The 12997-nt window shown below is 36.1% G+C and overlaps 1 protein-coding gene across 2 annotated transcripts in view; it reads right to left on the bottom strand.

The window, feature by feature from the left end:
- Positions 1-12997, bottom strand: part of SGCZ (sarcoglycan zeta) — a 216193-nt gene that overhangs the window by 62096 nt on the left and 141100 nt on the right. For both annotated transcript variants that reach the window (XM_009642435.2, XM_035897793.1), the window contains one exon: positions 10786-10873. In XM_009642435.2, coding sequence (XP_009640730.1) covers positions 10786-10873 — 88 coding nt within the window. The remainder of the gene's footprint in view (positions 1-10785; positions 10874-12997) is intronic.

Raw genomic sequence — 12997 nt, 5'->3', positions numbered from 1 at the left:
CTGCTTAAAAGGCAGGTGAGTGTCAGAACCATCCCCATCATCCTCTTCCATAATAGGAAACCACTTTCTCCATTCCAGAAGCAAAATGGGTAGGAAGCTTTTAGTGTCTGACAACTTTAAGGTGGCAAAGAGTCCAGGTGCGTTGGTAATACATGTGAGAGAAAAGCACAAAGCAGCTTCTCCAAACAAAACATCCATTCAAAACATCACAAAAGGAAATTCCTGAAGTTTTGGGACCCTAATGTTGAAATAACTCATTTTAAAGGCAACACATTCCTTAATTTTGATTTGGAAAAAATGCTCACTCTGTTATTATTTTGATCTATAACTGATGTTAGTGATTCAGTGAGCGATAACTACTCCCAGTGACTAATTAATTTCAGATTTATGGAACGATTTTCTTCACAGGAAGAAATGTAGTCAAAAATTTTAAATATTCAGCTAATCATTAATTCAGTGCCATCTGTTCATAATTCAGCTGCAACTGCAATATTTATCATCCTAAGAATAACCTAAGGAAAAAGAAGGTATTTTCAGATATATATTTATGTATTATAGAAATTTTTAAAATACATATTAAATATACCTTTAAATGTCTTGTACACGATTGAGATAAATTACATCAAAACAGCTTTGCCTATCTACAAATGGCAGAATTAAACATCCCTAGTATTGGGAAAATACGGAATTTTAAACTCCATACTGTTCTGAATGGAGGCAAAATAATTAAAAGACAAACATAATTATTTTGATAAATAAGCACAACAAGCAAGCTATGTTCTAGTCTGGATACTAAGTGGTATTTTCCAATGTGTTATTAATGTTTCAGTGTTACACATTGAAGTTAACTTGGGAACTGCATATTTTTATAGAACTCAAAGCTGTGCAATAAATAGAAAGTAAACTGACCTTAGTGTTTTTAAAAACAGTCAATAATTGTAATGACAGTGAGATGCAATTTCTGATAAAGACATGTGAGATCAAATTCTAGAAAACTGAAAGTTTTTATTTATTTTTTAATATCAGTCATCTAATGGATATGAACTAGAACTTGTGATCTAAGATGTTCATGATCTTGTATGGACAAATAATTTTAATGGACAAACAGGCGAGTGTTTCCAAGCCTAAATATCTACTTGCAAAAATCTCACATACAGAAACAGGTGAATTTCCCATAGCCAGCTCAGTAAGCTAACTGATAGAACTCAGACTTTTTAAAGATAACTTAGCTGAATAAAGACTCTAAGTCTACAATCAAATTACTTCTCACCCGTATTTTTGATAAATATCTTTGCTGCCATTCAACATCTTTAACAGCAGCAACATGCTGTTGAGTTTCTTCTTCCAAGTGTTCTCTGTAGCTCTGAAGTAAAAGAGAACATCAGAAAGATGTCACTGCTCTTTTCTTTCTCTCTTTTATCATGCTTTTATATTTAATTAAGTTTTAAAAGGCAATTAAGTTAAAAAAAGGCTTCTCATTTATTTGCCCTTATTTTGTCCTTCACCAAGCCACTCCTATTAGAATAATATATTCTTACCAATATTAATGAGTTGTCTGAACATCAGGGGAAAGAAGGGGTAAAAATAAAATCTTAATGTCCTGTCAGGGACTTGCTAAAGGTCCAGATGCTGTAGGTAATTTAATAATGCTTAGCACCCAGCAGCAGCCTTGTGAATGTCACAATGCATGCACAGTGCCTGTTTTTGCAGCTAAATTTAGTATTAGCAGTTGATAAAGCTAAAGACAAAGAACTTAGAACCATCTTTTGAGGTTGCATACTGTATCCCTTAAAATCTAATTAAATACCTCTGAATACTGTCTACTTCTTTGACTTTTGGGATCTCTCTCCTACAGATGCAAATCACTTCTCCTTCCCTGCTCTGAACATTTGGGTAGTAGTTATGCTGTCTGTATTGGCCAACAGCGTGTGGGTAACAACAGCAGGACAGATGGCAATGGATTAATGTTTAAACACTAACACTTCTGTACCACTATGTAACCCACTAATGACCTCTTCCCACTCAGACTTTACCTCTGGTATGGTACAGGGTAAAAAAATTAATATATTTTAATACTGAGGATAAAATATTTGCAAATTGAAACAGAATATCCTCTATCCTAGTTTTCAGTGCCAATTTTCTAGAAACAGTGGAAACATCCAGACTTGCATTTAAAATACAATGAGGTAAAATAAAAAGCTTATAAAGGAGAAAAGTAAGCAGAGGACTGCAGCAAAATGGCTGTTGATAATTGAAATCTATTTCAGCTTATGTCCAGTCTTGCTACAGATGCTCTGGAGTCAAAGTTAGCATTGAGAGGAACTATTAAGGCACTGAGCTGAGGCTCATACCTAGTGTATCAGACACCCCTCTGCACAGGGTCACCACTGCACTCTTGCTATCCCTCCACAATCACTGCCTGGAAAACACTGATTTAGTGTTCCCTTTCATCCTTTTCCCACCATCTCTAAAGTGACAGTGGGTATAGATAATTATGAGAAGAGAGGCCTGTGGCTGCTGCTTTTCCAAAGGTTATCCTGCTGGAAGGCAGAATGCATCCAGTCCTCTGTGTGCCCGGCTATTCCTGCCAGCACCGACTGTCAGCAGCAGGGACCTGAGGCTTCACTTGAAGCCTGGCTTCCATCGGATACCCAAGGAAGGCTTGCCACTTGTCCCTCTTCTTCCCCTCCATGGATTTATTCTATACCCCTTCAAAAGAATCGCAGAATCATAGAATATCCCAAGTTGGAAGGGACCCATAAGATTCATCGAGTCCAACTCCTTGCTCCTCACACGACTACCCAAAACTAAACCAGATGACTGAGGGCATTGTCCAGACACTCCTTAGTCTCTTACAGGCTTGGTGCTGTGACCGCTTCCCTGGGAGATCATGTTCCAGTGACCGACCACTCTCTCAGTGAAGAACCTTTTCCTAAAGTCCAATGTGAACTTCCTCTGATGCAGATTCACACCTTTTTCATGTATAAAAGAAAAAAACGTCCAATTTCATAACAGCAGCTCAACAAAAATTAAGATTTATAGTGAATATATACAAGAAAATTGAAGCAGTTACAGAAGAAAAAAGAAAGCACACTGCCCTGTAGCCGCATACACCTTCAAGGATTTCTAAAGTCCAAGCTTAAGAATGCCTATTCTGACTTTGAAAAGGCATCTCTCCCTCCACGTGCTTGTCCTTTCTAAACGGGCTCTAGATTATGGAAAGAAAAACACATTGAAAAACAGGTGCTGGACCTCGAAATTCCTTCCAAACACAGATAATGGAACTTGGAAAAAGAGAGAGAAAATAACCTATGTCTATGCTACAAATATTATAGAGAGACGTATCAGACTAGTTATAAAAGTACAAAGTATGTTTTTCTTTTTGTTTAGAGACAGCAAAAGGTGCTCTCCACCTTAGATCAATACAACTTCAGATATGAACTAACATGAACTGTACCTTGTATCTGAGGTAGAAACAGTCTTCCTGAGCTCATAGAGAGGGGCCCCAGCTCTGGAAGTACTGATGTAGTGTTTAAATAATTCAACAAAAAGTGATTACTTTTAAGATTCAAAGCAGATTATATATAACATGCTAGTGAGGATGATAAAGCACGAAGCAAGGAATCTTCTATTCACAGCATAGACCTTCTTTGCTATGCTGTTTAGAACAAACACTCTCACCCCTGAAATAATGATGCAGAGACCACACAGGATTCAATTATTGACCTACTGCTGCTTGCATTTGTGTTTATTCAGGGGCGAATTTTTAATTCTTGACATATCAACTGACATGATATGCTCTTGTATTTCAGGAAGGACATTTCAGGTTAAATAATGGACATACCTACCAGAAAGAATTACCACTTGGTCCCGATAAGTAACAGAGAAATAGCTTACTACTCTTTATTTTTATAGCATGGTTTTCATATGGCAATTCATAAAGGAGATACAAGATATATTTTACACCCTAGGGTATTTCAAATATTAAACAGCAATGTAGTGTTATGTCTGCACATAACATATTATAAGAGTATCACGAAGATATGAAAGATATTGCTTAAAAATTGAAAATGCACCTAAATGATTAAAAGCAATCTGAAGTACTGTGTAAAGTATCTCCCTCTTTCAAAGAGATCTTGTCACCCAAGCACTAAGTAGATTGCAAATGGTTGCTGATACCACGTATATTTAATAGATTTCTGAGTGAATTATGTAATGGATGCGTTAGTTAATGCAAGGGCTAGTCACAAGAGCCTAAGTTCACCATTGCTGAATGTCAAATGTACATATGCAGATTAGCACAGAGAATGATGCAACTAATTTACAAGTGAAATAGAAGTAAAAACTAGAAAAGAGTTGTTTGCAACTGTTTTTTACTAGCCCACTACCTACTACTGCCTCTTGATGCTGAATCAAAACAAACAAGTCAAGAGGCTTTCTATCATAGGAAGATGACTTAAACAGAGAATTGCAGGAGAAATATGGATGAATTTCAAATAAATAATGTTAATTTCCAAAAGGCTACTTTGGCACACCCATCAAAGTGCTGGCAAAGAGGCTGAAGTTTTGACCAGGCTTCAGAGTTTCACATTTTCCTAATACTGCATTTCAAGATAATTAATTAATGGGAGTAGATTCTCATGATAGCTTAGCCAAAGTCATTAAGAGCATATCTGAATATATTTTATGTGAGCTCCTATTACAAAACCTGTTATAGCACAGATGGTTTGTAAAAAAACTTTTCCAGGGACTAGACAGACAGAAACAGAGGCAACGTCACATTGCACTGTAAATTATGAGAAGGGATGAGACTCAGATTCCAGCTGGACATTTCAACTGTTATGAGCAACATGGCTCACTTTCTGACTGCCTCTTGGCTCATCTCGCTTGCTTTGCCAGGAGGAGACGTAAAGCCATATGGCCTCTCAGGCACCGCTCCGTCATACTTTCTGCAGTGATTCCTGAAGCTGAAAGAAGTCCTTTAACTCTGCAGCTAAGCACAAGGTAGCTAACCTGTAGTTAGAGAGGGCAAGTTATCTCACACTTACCTCTGTTTAAAAGATCTGACAATGGATTTGTACAACAGACTGGCAGATGAGCTGTACTTTCACCTCCTGATAAACTGTTTATATTCCTATACTTGGAAAAAGTGTTTAGCTGGCTGTGAAACATCGGTAAGAAATGTTATACTGTAAAATTTGTATACTCAGCACGTGTAATATTTTGCGGTGTAAGTTATTTAAATATTCTCTGAATTGACAAGCAACTGACTTAAAACAAGGGAAAACATTAGACAGCAAGGTAATTTTCAACAGAAAATTCCACTTAAAGTGCAAAACCACTGGAAAAATGTAAGCGATGCAAGTAATTTAGCACAGAAGTTATAGATTTTGTGTTCATTTTTTTTGTTTAGAAAAAGAAGAGGGATTGAATTAACTATAAATTAGAAACCTTTGCTATGATGCAATGGGCCTGATTAATAGTAAAGTGCCCCAAAAGAAGATTTTAAGCTATTACATAATCAGTCCGCGGTTCAATATTAAATATCCTGTTTGTACATCACTGCAAAAGTTGGGCTATTAATTCATCTAAATATGGTAGAAATCAATTTTCTGCATTTCTGATTTCCACACATTAGAGTGGTTTTAAGGACCAAAACTGGGTTTTTTGCACTGTACCACAGTGGTTACAAGAGCAATTGCTTTAATATGAAAATTAGACTTGGAGACTATTTAATATAGAGATTTTTGAAATTTCACTGTAGTTTGGGACTACAGGTAAGCAAATCTCCCTGTAAGGGAAAAGAAAAAGGCTTTATTTTACATGTTCCTGACAATTAAGTTCTGATTCATATTTGCCCAGTTGAAGGGTAGAAGCAGCTAACGAGGGACTGTAGAACAACATCATCCCTTCTCTCCCCAGCACCCTACTATTGACAATACAAGAACAACCACACAGATAAGAGAGGAGTTGAGCCCTTTTGTTCCCTTTTCTTACCGTGAGGAAAGAGTATATGTGTATGACTGCTCTGAAACTACCCTCTCCCTGCAACACTTAGGAGAAAAGCCCTTACATTTGAGGCTACTCTGTATGCAAACAAGATTAAAAAAATATAGAAGCATTTCTCAACCATTGTTACTTAAGCATGTTTTTACTTCCATTGCCTTCCATTTACTTATTTCAAGTTCAGAATAATCTTAAATAAGTAAATGTCTGACAATAGATATTAAAGATTTAGAGCCACATGAGCACACATATTACTACAAGTTCTACCACAAGTAATTCCAAAAGCAAGAATGCTTGAAATGTTGTCTCTTGCTTCAGATCTTCTTTGATATCTAGACTAAACTACAATAAAATTGATTGAGGTATTCATAATGGGAACATCACAAGCATCATTTAGGTAATGAGTAGCCTTGATCACCTCAGAAGTGAAGAGGTATCAGGATGTGTTACTTGGTAAGGTGTCAGCAGATGTAGGCACAAGTGACTGGCATATCTGATACAGTTAAGAATGATGAAGGGGACTATTTCCACTCCCACAAGGTTACATACCTGTAGTTTCTAATGTCCAATAATTTCTGTACAATACCCCATGTACTTTTGGTGGAACATAGCAAGTAAGCCAGCACATTTTTAAGAGAAAAAAAAAATTTGAATACATAACAATTCTGTGGTAAATGGATGGAAAGTGTCATTAAGTTTGACAAGTTATTTGAATAGCTATATCTTTTGCTACTGTTATCAGCCTTTACTGGTGCTGTAACAGAAAATTATACATCTGCCTACTATTTTAAAAAAGTAATTGCAAAAGTGTGATGTAACTTTCATTGGTATTCAAATAATTTTCCTCAGTTCACATGGCTGTAGACGTCTCAGTGAGTAGAGCTACAGGTTCAGGAGCTGTGACTTGCACAGCTCTGGACCTCTCTAGGAGTTATGATTCTGTCTTAAAAAGCCCAAAACTTAGCAAAAATTAAGTGCACATTTATCTGTACCTCATATTCTAAAAAGATTTCAGATATTCCCAGGGATCTTTAATAATGGAAAGGGGTCAAACAATGGCAGAAATACATGGCAGAAGTAATTATTGCAGCAAGGAAAAAAAAAAAAAAAAGAAACACCTCATGAAAAAATGAGAAAGTTGGCAAAGTAATAATCAAATCTGATGATGTTATGGTAAGTACACATGTGGGCTTCAGATGTCTCCTTTCAGCCATATTTAATTTTTATCCCTTTAGCACTTGTCAGCCTAATATTCTCCACAAAACCAGGCAGAGGTATGTATGATCTGTGCAGACAGCATGGAGACAACAGACTTCCAGCTTGAGGTGAGCAACTGTAGTGCATTTCTAAGACTGGCAGAAAATTTGTAGATCTTTTTTACATATAGCTTTAAACTATGTAAACATTGACTAAACAGAGAGAAAAGGTTGTGTCAAGGTAATTCAGTAGAATGCATAATGCAAAGGGTATTGCTAAGTAAGGGTTGGAAGGGGAGAGATGTGATTACTTTTCCTTGTCTAGCTTAGATACAAAAATCAATGAATGATCATCTTTACATCTTTGTTCTGAAGATATCCTTTTGTCTGTGCTACATCTGCTCTGTTGGTCTTAAAAGGCATGTCTAAAAACTGAAGGCTGTGGAGTCCTTTTGGAGATCCAGGCACAAACTTTGCAGTTTCATGACCATATGTCACAAAGAGTCTGAAGCGTAAAACAACATTTCTAGCCCAATTGGTATAGATCCCGACAGAAAGCATTGCTACACCTGCGACTTTCTCTCCTCTCAGTTTTCAGTGGCAGTATATATACATTGTACTCCGATACTGGATGCAACCGTGGTATTTTAAGACCTGGAGCCATGACTTAGCTTTACACAATTTAGATATCTAACCACTGAATCATTCAATATTCTTGGATGTCTTTTTTTAAAATATACTTTTCCTTCACTCCTTCTAGATTAAGGATGTGTTCCAAGATATCTTAAGGATGCACTTTACAGAAATATTTTGTCTTCCATAGTCACTCACAGAACTGAGTACCTGTTATCAAGAATTTCATTGGAATTTTTCCCTCTCCCTGGGTGACCATTAGCCTTCTTCCTCCCAGCCCCAACCCCACTTCTTTACGCTAATATATCTTCTATTAACAGTTTTAATTAGATGCTCTTAAGGCCTTCTTAGTCTTGCATGGCACAATTCCAAATACCACAGGAAAAATTTTGGGTTGTCCTAAAACTTGACTTGAACAATGACAGTGATTTGAACCTCAAAACCAAGATACCAGCCTATTTATGGCCTTGTAACATCACTTATGTCCTGTGAAATACAGATAAAATGTGAATGATAGCACATATATAGGAAGTGCATTATCATCTACCTGAATGTGCAGGCATCCTTCTTTGTTTTCAGAATGCTCCTGCCATGCACATATGTAGTCTATTATTATTATTAAGCATTTTAAAGCAGTTAACAGATAAGAACATTTCGAAGTTGTTAACTAGATAATTTTTCCCCAAGGCTTAATAATTTACTTTTTCTATAGTTTAAAAATATTTCTCCTCAATGCTTCCTCTGCTGTTTATTTTCATCCCTTTTACTGGGCAGACACACATACAGCTGCTTCAGCATGCAGCACCACTGAAGGGACAAAGAGTATTTTTGAAGAAGGCAGGGACTTTCCAGAGCATATTTACAGATAACTGGAAAAAATGTTTTCTGATGTCAACAAGCCTGATATAAGAAAGTCTCCCTCCCCTTCTCTCAGCAGCTGTTTCTGTGCTTTTTACCTACATGAGAGTCAACAATTTGTCTTTATCTGCTCTACCTTACACAACAAAAATTTTGGACGGGAAGGCAGGATTTGACTTTTAGGTGCCTGTAAATTTCTTTGCTTTCCAACAGTAGAATGTTCAGGCTTTTACTGATTGTACTGGTAGTTCTGAGTACCTATACTAAGTAAGAAATACTAAAAAATAAATAAGAAAATAAAGACATTTTTAATATTTATTCAATACTGTAAGAGACATTTGTAAAAAATAAAGAAGCAGATTTTTATATATATAGGAAAGAATAAAGGCCATATAGCCATTATGAAAAAGAGGAGGAAGATAAAAAATAAGAAATAATATAAATATTGCAATTTAGCAAACTTCCATCCTCCAGACACTCTGCACCAGCTGCACTTCAGGAAACTTACATGTGTTCACTCTAATGATGGTAACATAAGAACATGTTTTCTTCAGGCCTTTATGTTTTTAGAATATTAACCTCTCGTGTGATGCCTTTAAGTAGGTCAGTCTCAATAAAACCACATACATTTTCAGTGCTGGATTCACTTAACAGGAATGGTGTCAGCAATCAGAATATTGTATCTATTTCAGCCAATGTGAACGTTTGCCATGGGCAACTCACCTTTTAGCAATTACTAGCTGAAATGGAAGGTTTTAATAATACAGCTACTAGATGAAACAGAACTGTGTTCCATAAACACACTGGGCAAGTACAATATGGCTAGAACAGGTGTTAGCTTAATTTTCCTCATCTGTATCTGCAAGCATGTCTGGTTACCTTTGCACACTCATTTAATGTGGTCATTCAGGGAAATCAGTGCAGATGGTGTGTCACTCGTATGCACTTGCCAAAATTTTTTTACAACTTGAAGCCACTGTCTCCAGCCAGTATGAAAGCTCAATGTAGATTACAATTAGAATTTAATTTAAAACTGTTTGTGAGCATATCCTCGACACACGAGGAAAAAGAGTGGATAAAACACAGCTTAATCCAAAAGTAAAGTGGAAAAAAAAAAAAAAGACGTGGAGTGTAAGGGGTGTCTTATCAAATGTATATATACACGAGATTTTACACATATATACTTCTATATATGTCATCCCATTTCTAGTCAATATATATTGTTTTCTAACAGATCTAGAACATTACTCTGTACTGAATTTTTTGGCCAATATTCTTAAAAAGGAATGAATATCTTCAGTACTCTTCTAGTACTGAAAATATACTGAAAATATCTTCAGTACTCTTCCAGTACTGAGATTATAAAAAAAATATTACTTCATATTTACTAATACAATAAGTGTGATTTGTACCAAAAATGCAGTATAATAAAGTAAACTTAATTAAAGCAGGGAAAAATACATGAAAGATGGAACAGATAAGTACAGGATTTTTTATTTCCATTTCATCTGGAACGTTGATTTGCTATATTGTATCGTTTGCAAAATATCAGGCCCATTTTCATGAATGACTGGCAATGTGATCACTTTCCATTTAAATTTTGTAGTGACTAGGAAAGCATTTGGATTTTTTGTTTTGTTCTGGTTTTTTACATTCTGTTACTCCAAGTGTTTTCAATATATGCTGTTACAAATACATTGCAAGAGTAATGGGGACAAACCAATTCCCACTGAAGTAATGGAAGACTGACAGAACTTGAAAGAAAATGATTGTTATTTTCCCACTGAAATTGTTGAAACAAGTTTTGCTGAGGTTTTTTTTTATTTTTTATTGTTACAGCTGTCTCAGAAATAATATTTTTCATTAAGCTAGGTTTTAAATATTTTGAGGCATTTCTACTTTCTCTGCCTTCAGCTAATGCTGAATCACGCTCCATTGTATGCATGATCCATTGTATGCACTGTTTTTTCTTTGCATATGGTGACAACATTCTTTTCTGCCTATTTGGCAATATTTTATCTTCAATGTTAATTAATGAAACCTACTCATAAAGCTAAACTGATGCACATAACAGCCAATAAAGAACACTCACCTACTGTCAGTTGTCCAGTTAATTGTCCCATGTGATTTCTTGCATTCACTGTTACATTTCTGTCAGACTGTAAGACCAGTGGGCTATCCTGGGAAACATGTATAAGACAATAAATGAGAGAACAAAAAATTGAGGTAGAATTAAACTAGAACTAAATATAAACATGCATGCTGAGGGGAGTTGTTTCAAATATAATAGCCTTTTTAATAATTTCAGAAAGTATTTTACAAGTCAAATTTTTATATAAAAGATTAAAAAGAATACTATTTTAGGTTTAAAACCTTTGTGCACAGAATCCCTGCTTTAGAAATCAGAGTTGAATTTAGTTTATATAAATCGGGCTTTATTTCCTGAGGGTATTACCAAGTTACAAATTCAAAAAGCCTTAACACAAACCAGTTTTGTTAGCCTTTTCCATATATTGCAAACATTTATTTTTCTAACTACCTAATACTAAGCTACATTATTCTATTAATCTGTACAACCTATAATATTTGGATTGCACTTACTAAAACTTTACAAACACAGCCATGGATTTATTTGAAAGTAAAAGGTATCATTATTCTCAAAAAGCAAATAAAAAGAGCACTGGAAAGTGAGGTCATATAACAGATAACCCTGACAGGTACTATTAGTGATCAAGCCGATGTAGTGCAAAGACAAACAGTTTATGATGTTAAGTACGGTCTTAACATTTCTGGAGTCAGTTTGCAGCATGACTACATTGCTATCAGCATCCTAGTAGGTTTAAGCTTTTGAGGAATCTTTACATATATGTTCATAGGCATATGCTGTGTCCAAATCCAGCTTAAGGAATCTCAGAAATAGAGATAGGATCGAATTTTGCTTCTTGAAGAATGAGGAGACAGATCCACTCCTCCAGGGGAAGGACAGATGCACAGGAAAGTGGAAGAGCTTCAAGAGTGAGCCGAGAGAGACCCAGCCTAAAAAAACTCAAGAGTTTACCGATCATGCTTTCATTGGAGAGATGTGAGTGCATGAGGGGATGGGAGGCAAAACTAGGGTGGTGGCTGCTGCTGCAGAGAGGCACTTTCCACCATGGAATCCTGCTACCACATTGTTCTTCCCCTGCAGCTTGCAGTGAAACCATGGGTACCTTAATGCTTCTGGCAGTTTGTTAGCACTTACCTATGCTTAGGCAAGTTTATCCAACACCAGTAAGACACCTCACAGAAACAGCTGGAGAAGTGCCTTAGGTAGGAACAACTAAGGGTTAGGAAAGTATTTCTGAGAATTATTATATACTTGTTTTATTCTTAGATTCTTCCCTGAGAATCCATTATTAGTTATTCCTGGATTGAGCATATTAGGTTAGATAGATGACTTGGGTATGTGTGTCACAATATACTGGTTCTTCCTATTCTTGAAAGGTTCTTAAGACAACAATGAAAAGAGTTAAAGAGTTATTTTTAGCAGACTTATTTTTACGTGAATGATGCATTAAGTTTGCACTTATTTTTTTCATTCCTTACAGTCCTTTCCTTTGAATCCAAGTCTTTCCTCTGCAAGAAACACTCTTCCTAGTTGTTTTCACTGTGATTATTAACTTTAAATTATACTCAGTTCCCTGGAAAGTCTGAAATTATTCTGAGCTAATTTCTGAGAGTTCAGGTGTGCTTCATCTCTCACCGGACCATGCTATGACCTCTCTAACATCCTGCCAATTAGCTCTGCATCATGGAATCTGGCAGATGAAAGTCGCTGTTTGGCTTGTCCATCTTTCTAGATAAAAAGCTATAATTATCAGTGAGACACTGTGTTCAGCATGACTGGTTTGAGCTAAACATGTGATGCAATCAAGGGAGCTTCTGGCAACAAAAGCAGCTGCTAAGGACCTTTTTCTCAACACTTGATTTGATTTCCACTTTCCTTATGGTCCTTTGAAGATCATTAGTCCAGGAAACTGCTGCTCTGAGAAAGGAGGTTGTCCTGATAGAGAGCTGCATGACCAAAGTATAATTCTAAGGAGCCTTTTTCACTTTTGCTTAGTCAGTATTTGGAGAAAAGTCTTCTCAGTTGGAATAATCTCACCCTTAGCAAGGGAGGGTACTGTTGTGCCTATTTTAGCCTGCTCAGCTAAGAGTTTGGTACCTTACACTTCCAAATACCATTCATACTCTGATCTGAAGGTTTCTTTCCTTTCACCTTAGGAAAATACTTAACAAGATTCTCAGGCTAAAATCTGCCTCTC

The sequence above is a fragment of the Egretta garzetta genome, unplaced genomic scaffold (assembly GCF_000687185.1).
Source record: "Egretta garzetta isolate BGI_Z169 unplaced genomic scaffold, ASM68718v1 scaffold46, whole genome shotgun sequence".
Lineage (NCBI taxonomy): Eukaryota > Metazoa > Chordata > Aves > Pelecaniformes > Ardeidae > Egretta > Egretta garzetta.
Note: the sequence above shows the minus strand (reverse complement) of the source record. Positions and strands in the feature narration are given on the sequence as shown.